This window comes from Salmo salar, chromosome ssa22 (assembly GCF_905237065.1).
Source record: "Salmo salar chromosome ssa22, Ssal_v3.1, whole genome shotgun sequence".
Lineage (NCBI taxonomy): Eukaryota > Metazoa > Chordata > Actinopteri > Salmoniformes > Salmonidae > Salmo > Salmo salar.
This window is the reverse complement of record NC_059463.1, coordinates 60,494,345-60,522,282: the sequence shown is the minus strand read 5'-3', so window position 1 is coordinate 60,522,282 and position 27,938 is coordinate 60,494,345. Positions and strand designations below refer to the sequence as shown.

At 48.1% G+C, this 27,938-nt stretch overlaps 1 protein-coding gene across 1 annotated transcript; it reads left to right on the top strand.

Annotated features, from left to right (window-relative positions):
* Positions 1 to 18,482: 18,482 nt before the first annotated feature.
* On the top strand, positions 18,483 to 27,723 carry ccdc71 (coiled-coil domain containing 71). Its single transcript, XM_014168399.2, has 2 exons — positions 18,483 to 18,589; positions 26,022 to 27,723. The coding sequence occupies exon 2, from the start codon at positions 26,080 to 26,082 to the stop codon at positions 27,013 to 27,015; it is 936 nt and encodes a 311-aa protein (XP_014023874.1). The 5' UTR covers positions 18,483 to 18,589; positions 26,022 to 26,079; the 3' UTR covers positions 27,016 to 27,723.
* Positions 27,724 to 27,938: the final 215 nt, after the last annotated feature.

Genomic DNA, 27,938 nt, shown 5'->3' with positions numbered 1-27,938 from the left:
AAGTTCTTTTTTTTATTTCTTGTTTGTTTCACAATTTAAAAAAAATATTTTGCATCTTCAAAGTGGTAGGCATGTTGTGTAAATCAAATGATACAAACCCCCCAAAATTCCATTTTAATTCCAGGTTGTAATGCAAAAAAAAAATACTTTCGAAAGCCACTGTATGTCATGTTTAGTAATAGCAGCTGCTGCAACAGCTAATGGGGATCCTAATCAAATACAACAACAAAAAAATGAAATGAATGGATGCTGTGATTACTGCTAGCTAGCATGAGGACGAAAAGGGCAGTGTTCCGGGAAAACAAAGTATTTCAATCTTCTCGATGGCGCAGTGTGGCTGAAGGTTAAATTTGGAGTACAGAGGCATATCCCATCCCTGCATTGAGGTAGTCCAACGGCCGGAAGATGGCGATTATGGAGTCGTTTCATCTTACTGTCCGAACTCATTGTATGCAGCCGGCATTGGTATTCCCCCGTGGAATGTTTTGTACCTAAAACCATTCTCTATTCAGGTTGCAAAGGCTTCGATTTCCCCCTAACTTTATTTAATGGTGAGAAGTTGGGGAAAAATAGGGGGAAATATGCGTACTTTCTTTATGAAACATGTTCCACCGCCGTGATAGAGCGGCTAATGCCTCGGAATGCTACTTCTTGACGAATGCGATACGCAACATCCGGGATTAGCATTTAGCCTCTAGCTAGCTAGCTTACCAGAAAATACTGACCCTACTGTTTCGCATGTTTTACAATGAGCTCCATTGGGCTTGGAAAAACGTTATCTCAATGCTAGCCCAAAAGGCTGGCATTATTGAGTCGTTTCATCTTACCGTCCAAACGCGGGCCGCAACATCAGGAATCCACAATGTCTTAATGTAATTAACCATGATTGGGTTTCCAACCCCAATGCAGCTCAGTGTAAAACAAGCGTAACAACAGTAGGGTCTGTATCTTCTGTCAAGCTAGCTACCTGTGATAACTAGCTAGGCTACATAACTAGCTTTCTAATGAACTAGCAAAGGATGGCTATCTAGCTAATTAGCACAGGATAGCTATCTAGCTATCTAGGCCAAAATTAAATGAAATACCTTTCAATTTAATTTGTTCATTGAACAGGTGACAGATCCAAGGTCTGAGAAGAGTAGAGTGTGGAATAACAGAAGGAAGAATAACAGAATGAACAGAAGGAAGAAGGGGCCGCATGGTAGTGAATAAGAATATTAAATTCAATCTACAGTGGGGGTAAAAAGTATTTGATCCCCTGCTGATTTTGTACGTTTGCCCACTTACAAAGAAATTATCAGTCTATCATTTTAATAGTAGGTTTATTTGAACAGTGAGAGACAGAATAACAACAAAAAAATCCAGAAAAACGCATGTCAAAAATGTTATAAAATGATTTGCATTTTAATGAGTGGGTAAACGTACAAAATCAGCAGGGGATCAAATACTTTTTTCCCCCACTGTAGTGGCGCAGCTGGAAAATGGAGGCTGGATGTTTATATGGTGAGTGTCAACAGTAAAGGATTATCAATTTCTTTAGTTTTACAGTTACCTTGGTGATCTGAGTGTTGGGTTGGTTTTACAGTTACCTTGTTGATCTGAGTGGTGGGTTGGTTTTACAGTTACCTTGGTGATCTGAGTGGTCGGTTGGTTTTACAGTTACCTTGGTGATCTGAGTGGTCGGTTGGTTTTACAGTTACCTTGGTGATCTGAGTGGTGGGTTGGTTTTACAGTTACCTTGGTGATCTGAGTGGTCGGTTGGTTTTACAGTTACCTTGGTGTTCTGATTGGTCGGTTGGTTTTACAGTTACCTTGGTGATCTGATTGGTCGGTTGGTTTTACAGTTACCTTGGTGATCTGAGTGGTGGGTTGGTTTTACAGTTACCTTGGTGTTCTGATTGGTCGGTTGGTTTTACAGTTACCTTGGTGTTCTGATTGGTCGGTTGGTTTTACAGTTACCTTGGTGATCTGAGTGGTCGGTTGGAATTTGATAGCCTGGTTCTGGATGCGGGTTTTCTGACTTTTGTGAGAGTCCTCACGACAGCACACACAGATTTGGGACCAGGCTAGAAATGTGACCCTGGACCAATAGAAATGCATAGCCAGTTTTGTTTTTATCTCCATGTCTCCAGATGACTGACCCGGTGACCCTGAATGTGGGTGGCAGTCTGTACACAACGTCCCTGTCCACCCTGCAGCGCTACCCTGACTCCATGCTAGGGGGCCATGTTCAGAGGGGGTTTCCCCACCACACTGTCCACATTTACTGTGTATGCACACAGACCTGTATATTAGAGCTGGGCGATACCTGCATATTAGAGGGGGGAGGCGATACCTGCACATTAGAGGGGGGATGCGATACCTGCACATTAGAGGGGAGGAGGCGATACCTGCACATTAGAGGGGGGAGGCGATACCTGCACATTAGAGGGGGGCGATACCTGCACATTAGAGGGGAAGGGGGGCGATACCTGCAAATTAGAGGGGGGGCGATACCTGCACATTAGAGGGGGACGATACCTGCACATTAGAGGGGGGAAGGAGGGGGCGATACCTGCAAATTAGAGCTGGGGCGATACCTGCACATTAAGGGGGGCGATACCTGCACATTAGGGGGGGGCAGATACCTGCACATTAGTGGGGGGGCGATACCTGCACATTAGAGGGGGGACGATACCTGCACATTAGAGGGGGGAAGGGGGGCGATACCTGCAAATTAGAGGGGGGCGATACCTGCACATTAGAGGGGGGACGATACCTGCACATTAGAGGGGGGAAGGGGGGCGATACCTGCAAATTAGAGCTGGGGCGATACCTGCACATTAAGGGGGGCGATACCTGCACATTAGGGGGCAGATACCTGCACATTAGAGGGGGGTGGGGGCGAAACCTGCAAATTAGAGGGGGGAAGATACCTGCACATTAGAGGGGGGACGATACCTGCACATTAGAGGGGGGACGATACCTGCACATTAGAGGGGGGAAGATACCTGCACATTAGAGGGGGGGACGATACCTGCACATTAGAGGGGGGGAAGATACCTGCACATTAGAGGGGTGAGGGGATACCTACACAATAGAGGGGGGACGATACCTGCACATTAGGGGAGCCGATACCTGCACATTAGGGGGCGATACCTGCACATTAGAGGGGGAGGATACCTGCACATTAGAGGGGGGGCGATACCTGCACATTAGAGGGGGGACGATACCTGCACATTAGAGGGGGGAAGGGGGGCGATACCTGCAAATTAGAGCTGGGCGATACCTGCACATTAAGGGGGGCGATACCTGCACATTAGGGGGGCAGATACCTGCACATTAGAGGGGGGGGTGGGGGCGAAACCTGCAAATTAGAGGGGGGGAAGATACCTGCACATTAGAGGGGGAGGGCGATACCTGCACAATAGAGGGGGGACGATACCTGCACATTAGAGGGGGAGGGGGGGTCGATTAAAGGGGGGCGATACCTGCACATTAGGGGGGCAGATACCTGCACATTAGAGGGGGGGGGGGGGGCGAAACCTGCAAATTAGAGGGGGGGAAGATACCTGCACATTAGTGGGGGGGTGATACCTGCACATTAGAGGGGGTTAATACCTGCACATTAGAGGGGGGACAATACCTGCACATTAGAGGGGGTGAAGGGATACCTGTACATTAGAGGGGGGCGATACCTGCACAATAGAGGGGGTGAGGATACCTGTACATTAGAGGGGGCGATACCTGCACAATAGAGGGGGACGATACCTGCACATTAGGGGGAAGGAGGGGCGACCTGCAAATTAGAGCTGGGCGATACCTGCACTTTAGGGGGCGATACCTGCACATTAGGGGGGCAGATACCTGCACATTAGGGGGGCAGATACCTGCACATTAGAGGGGGGCGATACCTGCACATTAGAGGGGGGACGATACCTGCACATTAGAGGGGGGAAGGGGGGGCGATACCTGCAAATTAGAGGGGGGGCGATACCTGCACATTAGAGGGGGGACGATACCTGCACATTAGAGGGGGAAGGGGGGCGATACCTGCAAATTAGAGCTGGGGCGATACCTGCACATTAAGGGGGGCGATACCTGCACATTAGGGGGGCAGATACCTGCACATTAGAGGGGGGGGGGGGCGAAACCTGCAAATTAGAGGGGGAAGATACCTGCACATTAGAGGGGGGGCGATACCTGCACATTAGAGGGGGGGCGATACCTGCACATTAGAGGGGGAAGATACCTGCACATTAGAGGGGGACGATACCTGCACATTAGAGGGGGGAAGATACCTGCACATTAGAGGGGTGAGGAACCACACAATAGAGGGGGGGCGATACCTGCACATTAGAGGGGGAGGATACCTGCACATTAGAGGGGGGGCGATACCTGCACATTAGAGGGGGGACGATACCTGCACATTAGAGGGGGAAGGGGGGCGATACCTGCAAATTAGAGCTGGGCGATACCTGCACATTAAGGGGGGCGATACCTGCACATTAGGGGGGGCAGATACCTGCACATTAGAGGGGGGGTGGGGGCGAAACCTGCAAATTAGAGGGGGAAGATACCTGCACATTAGAGGGGGAGGGCGATACCTGCACAATAGAGGGGGGACGATACCTGCACATTAGAGGGGGAGGGGGGCGATACCTGCACATTAAAGGGGGCGATACCTGCACATTAGGGGGGCAGATACCTGCACATTAGAGGGGGGGTGGGGCGAAACCTGCAAATTAGAGGGGGGAAGATACCTGCACATTAGTGGGGGGGTGATACCTGCACATTAGAGGGGGGTTAATACCTGCACATTAGAGGGGGGACAATACCTGCACATTAGAGGGGGTGAAGGGATACCTGTACATTAGAGGGGGGCGATACCTGCACAATAGAGGGGGTGAGGGGATACCTGTACATTAGAGGGGGGCGATACCTGCACAATAGAGGGGGGACGATACCTGCACATTAGGGGGGAAGGAGGGGCGATACCTGCAAATTAGAGCTGGGCGATACCTGCACATTAAGGGGGGCGATACCTGCACATTAGGGGGGCAGATACCTGCACATTAGAGGGGGCGATACCTGCACATTAGAGGGGGACGATACCTGCACATTAGAGGGGGGAAGGGGGCGATACCTGCAAATTAGAGGGGGGGCGATACCTGCACATTAGAGGGGGGACGATACCTGCACATTAGAGGGGGGAAGGGGGCGATACCTGCAAATTAGAGCTGGGGCGATACCTGCACATTAAGGGGGGCGATACCTGCACATTAGGGGGGGCAGATACCTGCACATTAGAGGGGGGGGGGGCGAAACCTGCAAATTAGAGGGGGAAGATACCTGCACATTAGAGGGGGGGCGATACCTGCACATTAGAGGGGGGGCGATACCTGCACATTAGAGGGGGGGAAGATACCTGCACATTAGAGGGGGGGGACGATACCTGCACATTAGAGGGGGAAGATACCTGCACATTAGAGGGGGTGAGGGATACCTACACAATAGAGGGGGGGCGATACCTGCACATTAGAGGGGGAGGATACCTGCACATTAGAGGGGGGCGATACCTGCACATTAGAGGGGGGACGATACCTGCACATTAGAGGGGGAAGGGGGGCGATACCTGCAAATTAGAGCTGGGGCGATACCTGCACATTAAGGGGGGGCGATACCTGCACATTAGGGGGGCAGATACCTGCACATTAGAGGGGGGGTGGGGGCGAAACCTGCAAATTAGAGGGGGGAAAGATACCTGCACATTAGAGGGGGGAGGCGATACCTGCACAATAGAGGGGGGACGATACCTGCACATTAGAGGGGGGGGGGGGCGATACCTGCACATTAAAGGGGGGGCGATACCTGCACATTAGGGGGGCAGATACCTGCACATTAGAGGGGGGGGGGGGCGAAACCTGCAAATTAGAGGGGGAAGATTCCTGCACATTAGTGGGGGGGTGATACCTGCACATTAGAGGGGGGGTAAGATACCTGCACATTAGAGGGGGGGTTAATACCTGCACATTAGAGGGGCGGACAATACCTGCACATTAGAGGGGGCGATACCTGCACAATAGAGGGGGTGAGGGGATACCTGTACATTAGAGGGGGGCGATACCTGCACAATAGAGGGGGACGATACCTGCACATTAGGGGGGCCGATACCTGCACATTAGGGGGCGATACCTGCACATTAGAGGGGGGGATACCTGTACATTAGAGGGGGGGCGATACCTGCACAATAGAGGGGGGACGATACCTGCACATTAGGGGGGGGCGATACCTGCACATTAGGGGGGGCGATACCTGCACATTAGAGGGGGTGGCGATACCTGCACATTAGGGGGAGCAGATACCTGCACATTAGAGGGGGGAGCAGATACCTGCACATTAGAGAGGGGTGGGCGATACCGGCACATTAGAGGGGGGGCGATACCTGCACATTAGAGGGGGGGACGATACCTGCACATTAGAGGGGGGAAGATACCTGCACATTAGAGGGGTGAGGGATACCTACACAATAGAGGGGGGACGATACCTGCACATTAGGGGGGAGCCGATACCTGCACATTAGGGGGGCGATACCTGCACATTAGAGGGGGGAGGATACCTGCACATTGGGGGGGCAGATACCTGCACATTAGAGGGGGGGCGAAACCTGCAAATTAGAGGGGGAAGATACCTGCACATTAGAGGGGGAAGGGGGCGATACCTGCAAATTAGAGGGGGGGCGATACCTGCACATTAGAGGGGGGCCGATACCGGCACATTAGAGGGGGAAGGGGGCGATACCTGCAAATTAGAGCTGGGGCGATACCTGCACATTAAGGGGGGCGATACCTGCACATTAGGGGGGCAGATACCTGCACATTAGAGGGGGGGGGGGCGAAACCTGCAAATTAGAGGGGGGGCGATACCTGCACATTAGAGGGGGGGACGATACCTGCACATTAGAGGGGGGAAGATACCTGCACATTAGAGGGGGGCAGATACCTGCACATTAGAGGGGGTGAGGGGATACCTGCACAATAGAGGGGGGAAGATACCTGCACATTAGGGGGAGCCGATACCTGCACGTTAGGGGGGGCGATACCTGCACATTAGAGGGGGGAGGATACCTGCACATTGGGGGGGGGCGAAACCTGCAAATTAGAGGGGGGGCGATACCTGCTCATTAGAGGGGGCGATACCTGCACATTAGGGGGGCGATACCTGCACATTAGGGGGGCGATACCTGCAAATTAGAGGGGGGGCGATACCTGCACATTAGTGGGGGGGTGATACCTGCACATTAGAGGGGGGAAAGATACCTGCACATTAGAATGGGGGACAATACCTGCACATTAGAGGGGGGACAATACCTGCACATTAGAGGGGATGAGGGGATACCTGTACATTAGAGGGGGGCGATACCTGCACAATAGAGGGGGGGACGATACCTGCACATTAGGGGGGGTGCGATACCTGCAAATTAGAGGGGGAGACGATACCTGCACATTAGGGGGGGCGATACCTGCACATTAGAGGGGGAGGCGATACCTGCACTTTAGAGGGGGGGAGGCGATACCTGCACATTAGAGGGGGGAGGCGATACCTGCACATTAGAGGGGGGAGCGATACCTGCACATTAGAGGGGGGGACGATACCTGCACATTAGAGGGGGGAAGGGGGCGATACCTGCAAATTAGAGGGGGGGACGATACCTGCACATTAGAGGGGGGGACGATACCTGCACATTAGAGGGGGGGAAGGGGGCGATACCTGCAAATTAGAGCTGGGGCGATACCTGCACATTAGGGGGGGCGATACCTGCACATTAGGGGGCAGATACCTGCACATTAGAGGGGGGGGGGGGCGAAACCTGCAAATTAGAGGGGGGAGATACCTGCACATTAGAGGGGGGGCGATACCTGCACATTAGAGGGGGGGGCGATACCTGCACATTAGAGGGGGGAAGATACCTGCACATTAGAGGGGGGACGATACCTGCACATTAGAGGGGGGGAAGATACCTGCACATTAGAGGGGTGAGGGGATACCTACACAATAGAGGGGGGCGATACCTGCACATTAGAGGGGGAGGATACCTGCACATTAGAGGGGGGGCGATACCTGCACATTAGAGGGGGGACGATACCTGCACATTAGAGGGGGGAAGGGGGGCGATACCTGCAAATTAGAGCTGGGGCGATACCTGCACATTAAGGGGGCGATACCTGCACATTAGAGGGGGGGTGGGGGCGAAACCTGCAAATTAGAGGGGGGAAAGATACCTGCACATTAGAGGGGGGAGGCGATACCTGAACAATAGAGGGGGGGACGATACCTGCACATTAGAGGGGGGGGGGGGCGATACCTGCACATTAAAGGGGGGCGATACCTGCACATTAGGGGGGCAGATACCTGCACATTAGAGGGGGGGGTGGGGGCGAAACCTGCAAATTAGAGGGGGGAAGATTCCTGCACATTAGTGGGGGGGGGTGATACCTGCACATTAGAGGGGGGAAGATACCTGCACATTAGAGGGGGGGTTAATACCTGCACATTAGAGGGGGGGACAATACCTGCACATTAGAGGGGGGGCGATACCTGCACAATAGAGGGGGTGAGGGGATACCTGTACATTAGAGGGGGGCCGATACCTGCACAATAGAGGGGGGACGATACCTGCACATTAGGGGGGCCGATACCTGCACATTAGGGGGGGGCGATACCTGCACATTAGAGGGGGGGGCGATACCTGCACATTAGAGGGGATGAGGGGATACCTGTACATTAGAGGGGGGCGATACCTGCACAATAGAGGGGGGACGATACCTGCACATTAGGGGGGGCCGATACCTGCACATTAGGGGGGCGATACCTGCACATTAGAGGGGGGTGGCGATACCTGCACATTAGGGGGAGCAGATACCTGCACATTAGAGGGGGGAGCAGATACCTGCACATTAGAGAGGGGTGGGCGATACCGGCACATTAGAGGGGGGGCGATACCTGCACATTAGAGGGGGGAAGATACCTGCACATTAGAGGGGTGAGGGATACCTACACAATAGAGGGGGGACGATACCTGCACATTAGGGGAGCCGATACCTGCACATTAGGGGGGGCGATACCTGCACATTAGAGGGGGAGGATACCTGCACATTGGGGGGGGCGATACCTGCACATTAGGGGGGCGATACCTGCACATTAGGGGGGCGATACCTGCACATTAGGGGGGCGATACCTGCACATTAGAGGGGGGAGGCGATACCTGCACTTTAGAGGGGGGGCGATACCTGCACATTAGAGGGGGGAGGCGATACCTGCACATTAGGGGGGCAGATACCTGCACATTAGAGGGGGGGCGAAACCTGCAAATTAGAGGGGGGAAGATACCTGCACATTAGAGGGGGGAAGGGGGGCGATACCTGCAAATTAGAGGGGGGGCGATACCTGCACATTAGAGGGGGGGCGATACCGGCACATTAGAGGGGGGAAGGGGGGCGATACCTGCAAATTAGAGCTGGGGCGATACCTGCACATTAAGGGGGGGCGATACCTGCACATTAGGGGGGCAGATACCTGCACATTAGAGGGGGGGGGGGGCGAAACCTGCAAATTAGAGGGGGGGAAGATACCTGCACATTAGAGGGGGGCGATACCTGCACATTAGAGGGGGGACGATACCTGCACATTAGAGGGGGGAAGATACCTGCACATTAGAGGGGGGCAGATACCTGCACATTAGAGGGGGTGAGGGGATACCTGCACAATAGAGGGGGGGACGATACCTGCACATTAAGGGGGGAGCCGATACCTGCACATTAGGGGGGCGATACCTGCACATTAGAGGGGGAAGATACCTGCACATTGGGGGGCGAAACCTGCAAATTAGAGGGGGGCAATACCTGCTCATTAGAGGGGGGCGATACCTGCACATTAGGGGGGCGATACCTGCACATTAGGGGGGGGCGATACCTGCAAATTAGAGGGGGGGCGATACCTGCACATTAGTGGGGGGGTGATACCTGCACATTAGAGGGGGGAAAGATACCTGCACATTAGAATGGGGGACAATACCTGCACATTAGAGGGGGGACAATACCTGCACATTAGAGGGGATGAGGGGATACCTGTACATTAGAGGGGGGGCGATACCTGCACAATAGAGGGGGGACGATACCTGCACATTAGGGGGGTGCGATACCTGCAAATTAGAGGGGGAGACGATACCTGCACATTAGGGGGGGCGATACCTGCACATTAGAGGGGGAGGCGATACCTGCACTTTAGAGGGGGGGGCGATACCTGCACATTAGAGGGGAGGCGATACCTGCACATTAGAGGGGGGAGCGATACCTGCACATTAGGGGGCAGATACCTGCACATTAGAGGGGGGGAGGCGATACCTGCAAATTAGAGGGGGAAAGATAGCTGCACATTAGAGGGGGGGACGATACCTGCACATTAGAGGGGGAGAAGATACCTGCACATTAGAGGGGGGGCGATACCTGCACATTAGTGGGGGGTGATACCTGCACATTAGAGGGGGAAAGATACCTGCACATTAGAGGGGGGACAATACCTGCACATTAGAGGGGGGACAATACCTGCACATTAGAGGGGATGAGGGGATACCTGCACATTAGGGGGGCGATACCTGCACATTAGAGGGGGAGGCGATACCTGCACTTTAGAGGGGGGGCGATACCTGCACATTAGAGGGGGTGGCGATACCTGCACATTAGGGGGGGCGATACCTTCACATTAGAGGGGGAGGCGATACCTGCACATTAGAGGGGTTGGCGATACCTGCACATTAGGGGGGTGCGATACCTGCACATTAGAGGGGGGGGCGATACCTGCACATTAGGGGGGCGATACCTGCACATTAGGGGGGGGCGATACCTGCACATTAGAGGGGGAGGCGATACCTGCACATTAGAGGGGGTGGGCGATACCTGCACATTAGAGGGGGTGGGCGATACCGGCACATTAGAGGGGGGCGATACCTGCACATTAGAGGGGGGAGCGATACCTGCACATTAGAGGGGGGACGATACCTGCACATTAGAGGGGGGAAGATACCTGCACATTAGAGGGGGGAAGATACCTGCACATTAGAGGGGGGACAATACCTGCACATTAAAGGGGGTGAGGGGATACCTATACATTAGAGGGGAGGCGATACCTGCACAATAGAGGGGGGACGATACCTGCACATTAGGGGGCCGATACCTGCACATTAGGGGGAGGATACCTGCACATTGGGGGGGGCGATACCTGCACATTAGAGGGGGGACGGATACCTGCACATTAGAGGGGGGGAGCGAAACCTGCAAATTAGAGGGGGGAAGATACCTGCACATTAGGGGGGAGGATACCTGCACATTAGAGGGGGGTGGCGATACCTGCACATTAGAGGGGGGGTGATACCTGCACATTAGAGGGGGGTAGATACCTGCACATTAGAGGGGGGACAATACCTGCACATTAGAGGGGGTGAGGGGATACCTGTACATTAGAGGGGGGGACGATACCTGCACATCTAGAGGGGGGACGATACCTGCACATTAGGGGGGCCGATACCTGCACATTAGGGGGGTGGCGATACCTGCACATTAGGGGGGTGCGATACCTGCAAATTAGGGGGGCGATACCTGCACATTGGGGGCGATACCTGCACATTAGAGGGGAAGGCGATACCTGCATTTTAGAGGGGGGGCGATACCTGCACATTAGAGGGGGGGCGATACCTGCACATTAGAGGGGGGCGATACCTGCACATTAAAGGGGGGAGATACCTGCACATTAAAGGGGGCGATACCTGCACATTAGGGGGCAGATACCTGCACATTAGAGGGGGGCGATACCTGCTCATTAGAGGGGGGCGATACCTGCACATTAGGGGGGCGATACCGGCACATTAGGGGGCGATACCTGCACATTAGGGGGGGCGATACCTGTACATTAGAGGGGGGGCGATACCTGCACATTAGGGGGGCGATACCTGCACATTAGGGGGGGCGATACCTGCACATTAGGGGGGCGATACCTGCACATTAGGGGGGGTGCGATATCTGCAAATTAGAGGGGGGACGATACCTGCACATTAGAGGGGGAGGATACCTGCACATTGAGGGCGATACCTGCACATTAGGGGGGCGATACCTGCACATTAGAGGGGGAGGCGATACCTGCACATTAGAGGGGGAGGATACCTGCACATTAGGGGGGGATACCGGCACATTAGGGGGGCGATACCTGCACATTAGAGGGGGGGCGATACCTGCACATTAGGGGGGGGCGATACCTGCACATTAGGGGGGGCGATACCTGCACATTAGGGGGGGCGATACCTGCACATTAGGGGGGTGCGATATCTGCAAATTAGAGGGGGGACGATACCTGCACATTAGAGGGGGAGGATACCTGCACATTGGGGGGGCGATACCTGCACATTAGGGGGGCGATACCTGCACATTAGAGGGGGGAGGCGATACCTGCACATTAGAGGGGGAGGATACCTGCACATTAGGGGGGGATACCTGCACATTAGAGGGGGGGGGCGATACCTGCACATTAGAGGGGGGGGCGATACCTGCACATTAAAGGGGGGAGATACCTGCACATTAAAGGGGAGAGATACCTGCACATTAAAGGGGGGCGATACCTGCACATTAGGGGGGCAGATACCTGCACATTAGAGGGGGGCGAAACCTGCAAATTAGAGGGGGGGCGATACCTGCTCATTAGAGGGGGCGATACCTGCACATTAGGGGCGATACCTGCACATTAGGGGGGGCGATACCTGCACATTAGGGGGCCGATACCTGCACATTAGGGGGGGGCGATACCTGCACATTAGAGGGGGTGGCGATACCTGCACATTAGGGGGGGTGGCGATACCTGCACATTAGGGGGGTGCGATACCTGCACATTAGAGGGGGAGGATACCTGCACTTTAGGGGGGGCGATACTTGCACATTAGGGGGGGCGATACCTGCACATTAGGGGGGCGATACCTGCACATTAGGGGGGTGCGATACCTGCAAATTAGAGGGGGGACGATACCTGCACATTAGAGGGGGGAGGATACCTGCACATTAGAGGGGGAGGATACCTGCACATTGGGGGGGCGATACCTGCACATTAGGGGGGGCGATACCTGCACATTAGAGGGGGGGCGATACCTGCACATTAGAGGGGGGAGGCGATACCTGCACATTAGAGGGGGAGGATACCTGCACATTAGGGGGGGCGATACCTGCACATTAGGGGGGGCGATACCTGCACATTAGAGGGGGAGGCGATACCTGCACTTTAGAGGGGGAGGCGATACCTGCACTTTAGAGGGGGGCGATACCTGCACATTAGAGGGGGGAGGCGATACCTGCACATTAGAGGGGAGGCGATACCTGCACATTAGAGGGGGGGGCGATACCTGCACATTAGGGGGGCAGATACCTGCACATTAGAGGGGGGGCGATACCTACACATTAGAGGGGGGAGGCGATACCTGCACATTAGAGGGGGAGGCGATACCTGCACATTAGAGGGGGAGGCGATACCTGCACATTAGAGGGGGTGCGATACCTGCACATTAGAGGGGGGGAGCAGATACCTGCACATTAGAGGGGGGGGCGATACCTGCACATTAGAGGGGGGGCGATACCTGCAAATCGCTTATTATCAACAGATTGTGATTTAAAAATGAATATTTTTGCTAAAAGTAATATTATGTTGTTGATCGATTGACTATGGCTTTCCAGATCACCCAACATTGCTATTTGTAGGATTAATTTTAGAACAATGTTTTGACTTTTTAGCCACTGCTGAACCTGTGACCCGAAACCAGCTACAGTACCAACATAGATATCTGCACAGCTGTCACATCCTGACCAGTAAAAGGGGTTATTTGTTATTGTAGATTGGTCAGGGCGTGGCAGGGGGTGTTTGTTTTGTGTGGTTTGGGTTTTTTGGTTTATGTTCTATATTTTCTATTTCTATGTGTTTATCTAGTTTTTCTATTTCTATGTTGGGGGTTTTGGTGGGACCTCCAATTAGAGGCAGCTGGTTGTCGTTGTCTCTAATTGGAGGCCATATTTAAGTGGGTTAGTTTTCTCTTGTGTTTTGTGGGTGGTTATTTCCTGTTTAGTCTGTGCACCTGATGGGACTGTTTCGTCGTTTTGTTTTGTTTATATGTTTTTCCTTCAATAAAATAAGAAGATGATAAATATACCCGCTGCATTTTGGTCCACCTACAACGACGCATGTTACAGAACCACCCACCAAAGAAGGACCAAGCAGCGGAGGAAGGAGCAGCAGGAGAGCTACTTAGAGTCATGGACATGGGAGGAGATATTGGATGGAAAGGGACCATGGCACCAGACTGGGGAGTACCGACGACCGAAAGAGGAATTGGAGGCAGCAAAGGCAGAGCGACGGAGGTATGAGGCATTATATCCTCCATTTCAGGAGGAGAGGAGGCAGCCCCCCCAAGAAATTTGGGGGGGGGCACACGGGTAGTTTGGCTGGGCCAGGGGTGAACCCTAAGCCAACTCCCCGTGCTTATTATGGGGAGCATTTGGCGTGGAGAGCACCATGCTATGCGGAAGTGCGCATGGTCTCGCCCATCCGCAAGCACAGTCCGGTGCGGTCGATACCAGCCCCCCGTAAGTGCCGTGCTAGAGTGGGCATCCAGCCAGGTAGGAGGATGCCTGCTCAGCACATCTGGCCACCAGTGCGTCTCCTAGGCCCAGGCTACCCTGCGTCTGCTCTACGCACGGCAGCCATCATTCCTCAGCACAGCCCAGTTCGCCCGTGCAGGGCTACAGTGAAAACTCAGCCAGGATGGGTTGTGCAGGCTGTGCGCTCCAGACCTCCAGTGCATCTTCAAAGTCCAGTACGTCCTGTTCCTGCTCCTCGCACTAGCCCTGAGGTGCGTGTCAATAGTCTAGCGCCTCCAAAGCCAGCACCACGCACCAGGCCTCCAGTGCGCAGTCCCCATCCAGAGCTTCCGGCAACGTCCCACAGTCCGGAACCGGCAGAGACGGCCCACAGTCCGGAGCCGGCAGAGACGGCCGACAGTCCGGAGCCGGCAGAGACGGCCGACAGTCCGGAGCCGGCAGAGACGGCCCACAGTCCGGAGCCGGCAGAGACGGCCCACAGTCCGGAGCCGGCAGAGACGGCCCTCAGCCCTGAGCATGCAGAGACGGCCCTCAGCCCTGAGCCTGCAGAGACGGCCCTCAGCCCTGAGCCTGCAGAGACGGCCCTCAGCCCTGAGCCTGCAGAGACGGCCCTCAGCCCTGAGCCTGCAGAGACGGCCCTCAGCCCTGAGCCTGCAGCGACGCACCTCAGCCCTGAGCCTGCAGAGACGCACCTCAGCCCTGAGCCTGCAGAGACGCCCCTCAGCCCTGAGCCTGCAGAGACGCACCTCAGCCCGAGGTCCCCAGCGACGCACCTCAGCCCAGATCCTTCAGCAGTGGTCTACAGCCCTGAGCCTTCAGCGGGGGTGGGCAGGTTAGAATGGGGACTAAGGCCAGAGCCAGAGCCACCTCCGTAGTTGGAGGATTGGGGGGGGTGTAGCACGGGAGCCGTCGTTGACAGTGGCCACACTCCCTTCCCTCCCTTTAAATTTGGGGTTATTTTTTGTGGGGTTTTTGGTTAGGTGCATTCGGGGTCTGCACCTTTGGGGGGGGGGTACTGTCACGTCCTGACCAGTAAAAGGTGTTATTTGTTATTGTAGATTGGTCAGGGCGTGGCAGGGGGTGTTTGTTTTGTGTGGTTCGGGGTTTTTTGGTTTATGTTCTATATTTTCTATTTCTATGTGTTTATCTAGTTTATCTATTTCTATGTTGGGGGTTTTGGTGGGACCTCCAATTAGAGTCAGCTGGTTGTCGTTGTCTCTAATTGGAGGCCATATTTAAGTGGGTTAGTTTTCTCTTGTGTTTTGTGGGTGGTTATTTCCTGTTTAGTCTGTGCACCTGATGGGACTGTTTCGTCGTTTTGTTTTGTTTATATGTTTTTCCTTCAATAAAATAAGAAGATGATAAATATACCCGCTGCATTTTGGTCCACCTACAACGACGCATGTTACAACAGCTAAATCTGCTGACATGGTTGTATGCCTCATGAGATAACATTTGGTTGGTAGCAAGAATTTGGTATAATAATTTATATTGAAAAACTTGAATTGTTGAATCAATCATTGTTTTGTACAGTACCAATCAAAAGTTTGGACACACCTATTCATTCAAGGGTTTTTATTTTCTTTTTACTATTTTCTACAATGTCGAATAATAGTGAAGACATCAAAACTATGAAATAACACATATGGAATCATGTAGTAACCAAAAATGTTAAACAAATCAAAATAGATTTTAGATTTTAGATTCTTCAAAGTAGCCACCCTTTGCCTTGATGACAGCTTTGCACACTCTTGGCATTCTCTCAACCAGCATCACCTGGAATGCTTTTCCAACAGTCTTGAAGGATTCCCACATATGCTGAGCACTTGTTGGCTGCTTTTCCTTCACTCTGCAGTCCAACTCATCCCAAACCATCTCAATTGGGTTGAGGTCAGGTGATGCAGCACTCCATCACTCGCTATCTTGGTCAAATAGCCCTTACACAGCCTGGAGGTGTGTTGGGTCATTGTCCTTTTGAAAAACAAATGATAGTCCCACTAAGCGCAAACCAGATGGGATGGCGTATCACTGCAGAATGCTGAGGTAGCCATGCTGGTTAAGTGTGCCTTGAATTCTAAATAAATCACTGACAGTGTCACCAGCAAAGCACCCTGCCCAAACAAGTCTCTTCTTCTTATTGGTGTCCTTTAGTAGTGGTTTCTTTGCAGCAATTCGACCATGAAGGCCTGATTCACACAGTCTCCTCTGAACAGTTGATGTTGAGATGTGTCTGTTACTTTAATTTGGTCTGCATTCTGAGGCTGGTAACTCTAATGAACTTATCCTCTGCAGCAGAGTTAACTCTGGGTCTTCCTTTCCTGTGGCGGTCCTCATGAGAGCCAGTTTCATCATAGCGCTTGATGGTTTTTGCGACTGCACTTGAAGAAACTTTCAAAGTTCTTGAAATGTTCTGAATTGGCTGACCTTCATGTCTTACAGTAATGATGGACTGTCGTTTCTCTTTGCTTATTTGAGCTGTTCTTGCCATAATATGGACTTGGTATTTTATCAAATAGGGCTATCTTCTGTATACCACCCCAACCTTGTCACAACACAACTAATTGGCTGAAACGCATTACGAAGGAAAGAAATTCCACAAATGTACTTTTAACAAGGCACACCTGTTAATTGAAATGCATTCCAGGTGACTACCTCATGAAGCTGGTTGAGAGACTGCCAAGAGTGTGCAAAGCTATCATCAAGGCAAAGGGTGGCTACTTTGAAGAATCTCAAATATAAAATATGTTTTGATTTGTTTAACACTTTGTTACTACATGATTCCATATGTGTTATTTCATAGTGTTGATGTCTTCACTATTATTCTACAATGTAGAAAATAGTAAAAATAAAGAAAAACCCTTGAATGAGTAGGTGTATCCACATTTTTGACTGGTACTGTATATCAGTTCATAAACCAAAGTGCCATTGGATCGGAACATCGAAGATGTCTTCGCAGCTTTTTTGTAACCTGTGTGGCGCAGCTGTCAGCATTTTTGTCCTCAAATGGAACTGGTAAAAAAAAAAAAATGTTTATGCCAATACATTTTTGTGTGAATATCCATTGTACAAGAGAGTCCATCTTCAGTGTGTCTGTCTTGCTGTCTTTCTTGTGGCAATACTGTAACCGTATTGTCTTTCAAAGGCCTCATTAGTCTGAAAATACTATGCATGATGTGTATCATTAGATATAAATTGTATACAATATGGCAAATATATTCACAGATGTATTATGTCAACAACAACAAAAATCCCCCCAAAAAAACCTTGTCCACTGAATTGCATAATTTCATCAACCTACACAACATGGAAAATCCATTGCAATGTTGCTTCTTAGTGAACTTATTTATATCCTTTGATGTAAAGATGACCCTAATAAATCCATATATCAGAATTGCCATTAAATTGCATTGAAACAAGAGTTGCCTAATATATCATGTGTGTACATATTTAATATCAAATATACCACATGTTCAAGATGCAAGTATTTTCTATGTACTAAAAACCATTTCTGCGCACCCCCAATTATCCGCATATCTAATGAAACATTGCAATCGAAGAACGTGCCATCTTTTTTTTTTTTTCTTCTGGCGTCCATTGCGCTTATCGAAACGCTTTCGAAATCCGTGATGTCGAGTGAACGATGACTTAGATAGGGAGGAGAAACGCGGAGAAAATGATACTAGAATCGAAACTCAAATCAAGCCTAAACGGGAACGGAACCGAATGGAACGTTCATAAAACGCCCCTTCTTCCTTATATGGGTTTTCATTCCACCCGGTTTCCTGTTTTTTTCTTCTTCTCCCCCTCTAAAGCCCCGCCTTTTTTTAAAAACTGACTGTCAATTCGCACCACTGTTGTTGCGGCCATTTTAATCTACACTTCAGTTGTAACTAGACCGAATGATGGTTGCCTAGGACCGTAGAAAGGTAAGGTTTCATTTTGGATTTTTTGTTGTTTGTTGCTTGTTTGTATTTCTCGGTCGCTGTCGTGTGCTTCAACTAATGACATTTCCCCTCAAAATATTTCGGCGCCAACTTTATCGTTGAACGCAGAGAAAGCGTTTAAGGAAACATCATAAATAGCATGGCAAACTGTGGCTGGCTAACTGTGGGAGGGAAGTGTGGTATAGTGGCCCGGTTGAAGACGCTAGCTAGCTTTGTGTGAAGTCGAATTTACGTCGTATTACTGAGGTTTTATTTGGAAAATAAATGTGATTTTTCATTGTTTTGTAACTCAATGTAATCCCCTTTGTTTTCTTAGTAAGATTATTTGGTCATATTTCAATTAAATCTAAAACCACACTATCTAGCCTTGAAATGGGACTAACCAAAAATGTTATACCCACTCAAGAAAGGGGGGGAAAGGGCACCTGGCACTAAGATAAATTCTGAATAATACATTTTTTTGGGAGGGGGGGGGAATTTGAGAACAAACGATTGGCTGTCTGAATTTGTTCCTCCCTACCACAAGGGGCACTACCAGTGTTTGGGTCATTAGTTGTAAAAAGTAATACAGATTACTTGTTACTTCTAAGAACAGTAGGCTAATGTGTTATGTTTTAAGCCTAATTTACAACCTACGCAAAACGCAACAAACTACACGCGCGTTAGCTAACTCCGTTAACCACCCTAGTCAACAGCCAGTGGAATCGCATGGCGCGAAATACAAATACCTCAAAATGCTATAACTTCAATTTCTCAAACATATTACTATTTTACACAATTTTAAAGATAAGACTCTCGTTAATCTAACCACGTTGTCCGATTTCCAAAAAGGCTTTACAGTGAAAGCAAAACATTAGATTATGTTAGGAGAGTACCCAGCCAAAAATAATCACACAGCCATTTTCAAAGCAAGCATATATGTCATAAAAACCAAAACCACAGCTAAATGCAGCACTAGCCTTTGATGATCTTCATCAGATGACACTCCTAGGACATTGTTATACAATACATGCATGTTTTGTTCAATCAAGTTCATATTTATATCAAAAACCAGCTTTTTACATTAGCATGTGATGTTCAGAACTAGCATACCCACTGAAAGCTTCCGGTGAATTTACTAAATTACTCATGATAAACGTTCACAAAATACATAACTATTTTAAGAATTATAGATACAGAACTCCGTTATGCAATCGCGGTGTCAGATTTTAAAATAGCTTTTCAGCGAAAGCACATTTTGCAATATTCTGAGTACATAGCTCGGCCATCACGGCTAGCTATTTTGACACCCACCAAGTTTGGGGCTCACTAAACTCAGAATTACTATTAGAAAAATTGGATTACCTTTGCTGTTCTTCGTCAGAATGCACTCCAAGGACTTCTACTTCAACAACAAATGTTGTTTTGGTTCCAAATAATCCATAGTTATATTCTAATAGCTCCGTTTTGTTCGTGCGTTCAGGTCACTATCCGAAGGGTGACGCGCATTTCGTGACAAAAAAATTCAAAATATTCCATTACCATACTTAGAAGCATGTCAAATGCTGTTTAAAATCAATTTTTATGCTATTTTTCTCGTAAAATAGCGATAATATTCCAACCGGGCAACGTTGTATTCATTCAAAGGCTGAAAGAAAAAAATGGAGTAGTCTCGTGAACGCGCATCTCAGTCTCACTGTCCCCAGGCTGACCACTTACAAATTCTGCTGCTGTTCTTTGCCTAGAGACAACAGACACCCCATTCCACTTTCTGGCGGCTTTAGAGAGCCAATGGAAGCCTTAGAAAATGTCACATTACAGCACAGATGCTGTATTTTCGATAGAGATGCAACAGAAGGACAACAAATTGTCAGACAGGGCACTTCCTGTATGGAATCTTCTCAGGTTTTGGCCTGCCATATGAGTTCTGTTGTTTGAATGGTGTCTGTGAGACACCATTCAAACAGTTTTAGAAACTTTAGAGTGTTTTCTATCAAAATCTACTAATTATATGCATATTCTCGTTTCTGAGCAAGAGTAGTAACCAGTTTAAATCGGGTACGTTTTTTTTATCCGGCCGTGCAAATACTGCCCCCTAGCCCAGACAGGTTAATAAACTCTGTAAATTTGGGCGACCGCGGCATTCAAACGAGGCTGCAATGAAAACTAATGGGACTGTAGCAACTGTGTTGGCATCAAAAAGCAGGGTGTCAACTAAGTTTTCTATTCAGCGTTAATTGACATGGTAATGGTCCAATAGTATTGGAGAAAAGTTGAGAAAAAGACCCCCTCTGACGCTGTACGTTAAAGTGTGATGTGTCACGATGTAACGTACTTTAAACAATTATGCAACTCTTTCTGTGCCGTACAGAATTTCCACCAGGCGCAGATTTTAAAAACAAGAAGTGATCAATGGTGAGTGTAAAGTTAATTACTCGTAAGTATATCAATAGTTAATTTAATCAATTGTTTAATTTTTTTTGCGTCGTCACTGCGAGCCATCATGACTTTCAAAAGCCGTGACAGCCGCAGTTAACTTCTGAAGATAAATTTAGCGCTGCCCTAAAAACCCTATTAAAATTAGACACCAACCTTCAAATAGGTATGTAATGAGACATTATATAAACTATTTTTAGTGTTTTATTTACATTTTAGAGGTGATAAGTTGGACAAATCGGGTGAAAAAGTCGTTTCCCCACACATATCTCCCCCTTTCACAATCACTCAGTAGCTTTTGCTTCTCCGCCCGCCATTTTGAGAAAGACCCAGATAGGACTCCATTGCCTTCTTCAATCATGCAGAGACTGGCAGCGTGAAGGTCTCATCATTGATTTAGCTGGAAAGGGGAGAAATTGTGCGTTACAATGGTATTTCATATTACAGTTGACCTGCAAGTATGGAACAGAGCGATGTACAAAAGTTTGTTAGCTACACAAAATGGCTGTCCTGTGTAGCTATAGTGTGCAGCCCCCCACAATTTGAAACTCGACACGTAGGATCACAATTTTATCAAGCGAATTGGATTCTTGCGTAAGTACATATGGAATTAGGCTTTACTTTCCATGGAAACTACCTAGTTATATTACTTCATTACTACAACAACATTTCTAATTCTCACTGTTCGACTGTCATGGGGCACGCCGACTGCATCCCCGTGCTAATGTGCTGTTCGTGTTCCTTTTCCTCAGAGTAATAATAGGTGTTTCAGACTAACGAGCAAATTTATTTAAATTGGACGTTTGGCGTCAAAACACTGGCAGTCCAAAAAGCGCTTCAGCTGTGAGAATTAAAAAAAAAAAATGAGATTGAGGATACGGTGCAAAAATCAACAGGCAAGCTCTGTAAAAACGTTGACGTGGAGCATTATTGTGGATAGTCAGGTTAATATAATAGTTTTGTTTAAAACGTTTTGACAGTGACCGTGTTATTTTTGCGAAGACTATTTAGTTCTGAGTTTGGACATAAAGTTTCTATGTGAAAACCGTAGAATTAATACTTTAAATGTTTTTTTGTTTTTTTCCCGAACTCATTTCATTCGCACGTGACAGGGAAGCTTGCGCTACCCATGTGCAGATCAAATACACCACTGGAATTCCTCTTAAGCTGTTTACATGTCCGAATAATGTGACAGATTGCTCAGAAAACCTGGCGTTTTAATCACCGTATGCCGATTTTTAAGGTGTTTTAGTAATGCCATACTCTGCCTTGTGCCATAATCAGTTTAATATTGAATTATTAGTGTGCATGTAAACGTACTCATCGTTTCCTAAGCTAACGTGAGCTAACGTGGAGGAAGGCTCTTAGCTACCTAGCCAACCAAAGCCACTTGGCTTGAGGGAGAGAGGCACACAAGCGTAGACAGCTTCTGCTCCTATCCTGAAGTCCTTTAAGGCCGATGCACAGATCACTCTGTCATTTACCATGTGTGCGCTTGGGTGGAGTCCGATTTGTTTAAAGCAACGGTCGTCTTTTGGCAACATGATGCCCTCGCCGGTCCATGTGATCCTAGACCCCCCGAATAGCAGCATTCACAAGGGTACGATAGCAGAGATTCTAATGTTGTCCTCCCATTTTGTGGTGAAAACATCACTACTGTTAGCTAATATCAAAGAAAACCAACTCCATATTTGAACAGTGGCTACATGTAATGAAAATGTAGATTTGTTTTACATTACCTTGTTTTGTGGCTACAAATTGGCTGTAGGCTACTCCTCTAGAAGCTTGCTAGCTAGTTTAAAACGGCTGCTACCCTTTTAGCTTCCCACATCTCCATGTGAAATAATACGATTTAGAATTCAAATAATATTTGACCGACCGGCTCGATTCGGTCTTATGTAGCATTTTTTTATTTGTATTTATTTATTTTTTTACATTGGATAGAAGTAGAGACCCTGAGCTGGAAAATGGTATATCATACAGTACAATTGAAGAACAATGAGAAAGTAATTCTGCTTTGAAAGTTGATGAACTTGTAACTTAACTGGCTAATGTTGGCTAGCTTGCTAGCTACTTCCAGACACAAATGAGAGAACACCTCACTCTGACCATTTTACTCTCCCTAGCAGAGCTGGTTAGGCTGTTTTCATGTTATCCAGAGTGTTGGTGACTGTGCTGCTGGCAACAATTTAATTACGCTTTTTTTTGCCAACGTTTGCTGACACCAGCCATATTCTGCGGGTGTTGAGCGTTCGTAAACTCATCACTTATTCTGCGCACTCAGGCGAGAGTGCTCTAAAATCAGAGTAGCTTTACCAGCTACGTCTATCGACAGTTGTCGCAGTGGCATCAAACATTCTATTGATATAGTTACTTGCATAGTGGAGTCTTTTGTTTAGACATGCAGCGAAACAATGAACCATAATACCAACTCATAATGTTACTACCCTGCATGCATCTGTAGGTAGCTAACCAACCAGGTTCAATGTTAGCTAGCAAACATTAGGATTTAACTAGCAATGCAAATGGCTCTGAGATACGAATAATATTACTACACAAATCATACACGTAATGTTAGCTAGCTAGCTAGCTAGGTAACGGTACACTTTAACTTGAAATGAAAATGACTTTCTGACAATTTAGAAACGTGTAATATATGTAAATGTAGCTAGCTAAACTCTCTTACCCGTATACATGGATGAACGCTTCTCCCTCTGTCACGGATGCCGTGGTTGCCCATAGTTTAAAGATGTAATGCGGAGACAGCTGTTTTATACGACAGCCTTCTGTGTTGTCTTTTCAAAGCAAAGAATTTTCTCCATCTCCATAGCTTCATACTCTAGTTCTATTGATTTCAAAACTCGGTCCTCCAGGAAGTGTAGAGCAACACTTAAGCATTTCTACTACATGATATCGTTCAAAAAAAGCTACGTTCGAAAGGATTACCTTCACAGGGCCTCCCGAGTGGCGCAGTGGTCTAAGGCACTGCATCGCAGTGCTAGCTGTGCCACTAGAGATCCTAGTTCGAGTCCAGGCTCTGCCACAACCGGGAGACCCATGGTGCGGTGCACAATTGGCCCAGCGTTGTTAGGGGAGGGTTTGGCCGGGATGTCTTTGTCCCATCGTGCTCTAACGACTCCTGTGCCTATTTTACACCATTTTAAAGACAAGACTCTCGTTAATCTAACCACACTGTCCGATTTCAAAAAGGCTTTACAACGAAAGCAAAACATTAGATTATGTCAGCAGAGTACCCAGCCAGAAATAATCAGACACCCATTTTTCAACCTAGCATATAATGTCACATAAACCGAAACCACAGCTAAATGCAGCACTAACCTTTGATCTTCATCAGATGACAATCCTAGGACATTATGTTATACAATACATGCATGTTTTGTTCAATCAAGTTCATATTTATATCAAAAACCAACTTTTTACATTAGCATGTGACATTCAGAACTAGCATACCCCCCGCAAACTTCCGGTGAATTTACTAAATTACTCACTATAAACGTTCACAAAAAACATAATTATTTTAAGAATTATAGATACAGAACTCCTTTATGCACTCGCTATGTCCGATTTTAAAATAGCTTTTCGGTGAAAGCACATTTTGCAATATTCTGAGTAGATAGCCCGGCATCACAGGGCTAGCTATTTAGATACCCACCAAGTTTAGCCCTCACCAAAGTCAGATTTACTATAAGAAAAATTTGATTACCTTTGCTGTTCTTCGTCAGAATGCACTCCCAGGACTTCTACTTCAATAACAAATGTTGGTTTGGTTCAAAATAATCCATAGTTATATTCAAACAGCGGCGTTTTGTTCGTGCGTTCAAGACACTATCCGAAAGGGTAAATAAGGGTGACGAGCATGGCGCAATTCGTGACAAAAAAATTCGAAATATTCCATTACCGTACTTAGAAGCATGTCAACCTCTGTTTAAAATCAATTTTTATGCCATTTTTCTCTTAAAAAAACCGATAATATTCCGACTGGAAACTGTGTTTTAGTTCAAAGAGAGAGAAAATAAAAACATGGGGTCGCCTCGTGCACGCGCCTCAGTCTCATTGTCCTCTGATAGACCACTTACCAAAGGCGCTAATGTTTTTCAGCCAGGGGCTGCAAAGACATCATTCAGCTTTTTCCCGGGTTCTGAGAGCCTATGGGAGCCGTAGGAAGTGTCACGTTACAGCAGAGATCCTACATTTTGAATAAAGAGAGTCAAGAAGCCCAAGGAATGGTCAGAGAGGGCACTTCCTGTACAGAATCTTCTCAGGTTTTTGCCTGCCATATGAGTTCTGTTATACTCAGACACCATTCAAACAGTTTTAGAAACTTTAGGGTGTTTTCTATCCAAAGCCAATAATTATATGCATATTCTAGTTTCTGGGCAGTAGTAATAACCAGATTAAATCGGGTACGTTTTTTTATCCGGCCGTGCAAATACTGCCCCCTGCCCTCAACAGGTTAAGCAACACGGCAGTTTTTCACCTAGCCAAATATTTTGGATAATACGACACTTACTAATTTCTGAAAACACACCAATTGAAACAAATGTTATGGCAGCTTGCAAAAGAGTGTAAGTGCGGTTGCTAACTAACTGTAAATTAATTTAGTGCTAACTTGGCTGTGGGGTGAAACAATTCACTTATTTACAGCTAGTTAGCACCACTCTTAACAAGCGAACGTAATGCAGCCACCAAAATTGACGTCTCCGACTGTTTAGCCTCCATTTTAACTTTTGTGATGTGACGTCTCCGCTTTCCAAGCTTATTGCCAAGATGTCTGTGCAGATGCAGTCCATATTGCTGCAGTTTATGAATCTGAATTTAGAAGTCTAAATCAGAGTCCCACCCCCCCCCATAGAATTGATCCCGTTAGGGACCCTTACCATCTGTTACATCAGTAAGCATGCAATGTTTTTTTAACATTTTTTTAAGTTGGTCTTGTTTTATTTGTTGGAAACTTCTACTCTCTGCATTCTCTCAACAGGGTGAAGAGAAAGACTGACTTCAGAAGCTCTCAATGATTTCACCTGAAGGCAGATGTCATGAATTACACAGAACCGGTTGTGGAGAAGGCCGTCAACTCCTGGTCCAGAATAGCCTCAGCGGGACAGACCGTCCTTTTCGAGGCATTACAGATCCTCAACCCTATGTCGAAAGATCTTTCAGACACTGAGGAACTGGTATCCTTTCTGCAAGGACTTAAGGAAGAGGGCCATAAGCCCGTAGTGCTACGGAGCAAAGATGTGTACGGCTACAGGTCGTGTACAGCAAAAACCCTCCCGGCAGAGATGTGCTCTATGGACATGGCCTGCAAGGGTCCAAGGCCAGGCAAGAAGAGGGGACGGAAGAATAATAATAATAAGAAGAAGAAAAAGGAGTCTAACAATTACGCGTCGTGGAGTAGTGCAAGTGCATCAGAATCTCACAAGAGATCTGTTTTTTCCAGACCTCCGATTCTAACTATTCAACCTTCCCAGGTGCAGCAGCAGCAGTACCTGAAACTAACGAACATTACAGGTTTAATGAGAGGTCACACTGCGAGAATGCAGATTCACTCTCAACCTCCAACACTTTCAGGAATACCGTTACTGCCATCGCCGAACGCCGGTAGAACACCTAAAGCTGTGGCCTTGGTTGGTCAAAGGTACCATGCCTCATGTCCGGAATGGAACAGAGCCCTTATCGGAGATTCTGCCCCCGTGATCTATCAGAACGGTCGAGGAGTTTACAACTACAAGACTGATGTGTCAAACCACAGACGGTCCTGGACGGACGAACAATCTCTGTGGATGATGAGCCGTCAGGAGGAGTGTCGGCTGGACGAGAACAGTTTGCGGTGGAAGGTGATCAAAGTGGACGATTGCGTCACGGTGGAGGAACTGAGGAGGAAGGCCCAGAGGATCCTGCAGGTGAACCTATCCCCTGTGATACAGATACGCCCGCTGTATGAAACTCTAGCTGAATACCAGCGTGAATGATGATATCTCCAGAGATCTTCTTGGTTTAGCCTAGCTAGCCTAAGGGTCCATTTTGCAACGAGGCTTAGCTAAGTCCAGAGGTCTTTCTTTACTGTTGAAGCCAGAAGAAAACGTCAGGACGGCATCGTCTAACGGACTACAGTAAAATACGTTCCTTGTATTGAGCAGTGACGGGATGATGTCATGACTACCGCGTCAACAAGACTGAAGGGACTAACGTTGATCAGAAGTTCTACACGGTGCAGCTTTCAGACACTCAAGCATAGACATTGCTGGTCAGAATGTAACTTTTTTTACCAGCTTCTGTTTTGTACACTGAGGATGGACTGATAGACTTGGTAAGCAGTGTCACGGCGTATTGTAGAATAAATATTTTTTTTGTTGTTGCGAGAATAAAAAATAAAAATACATTTTTACTCTTAGGTACAGTCTACATGACAAATTAAAACAATTTGGTCCCCTGAAATTGTGTAAATGGGCAACCTAGTCATTATCCCTTTAATCTACTTTTGTGTTTCCTCTTTTATAGAGTTTGAACTTTCGACAGCCTCAAAATGTTTGCTGAATGTAAGCACTTAAATCTTAACAATTCCATTTGCAGGGCAGAGTTAAAACGGCCTTATTCTTTTCAGTAAACTTAAAATAATGTCTTACATTTTTTTTGTAGTGACTGATTTTTATTTTCTCTGAGTAAAGAATTTGAAACCACCCTATTCTTGTATTTCTTTTTTGTGTTTTTATTTTTTTTACCTTGAATTTGCTAAAATTTCCCGACGCCAGACGTTTGAAAAGGGAAACTTAAACAGATATTAGCTTTGACTCTGTCGTAGATCAGGTGTTAAACAGATATTAGCTTTGACTCTGTCGTAGATCAGGTGTTAAACAGATATTAGCTTTGACTCTGTCGTAGATCAGGTGTTAAA

Excerpts from the sequence above, each read along its gene's own strand:
- ccdc71 (XM_014168399.2), top strand. The coding sequence starts at position 26,080 with ATGAATTACACAGAACCGGTTGTGGAGAAGGCCGTCAACTCCTGGTCC.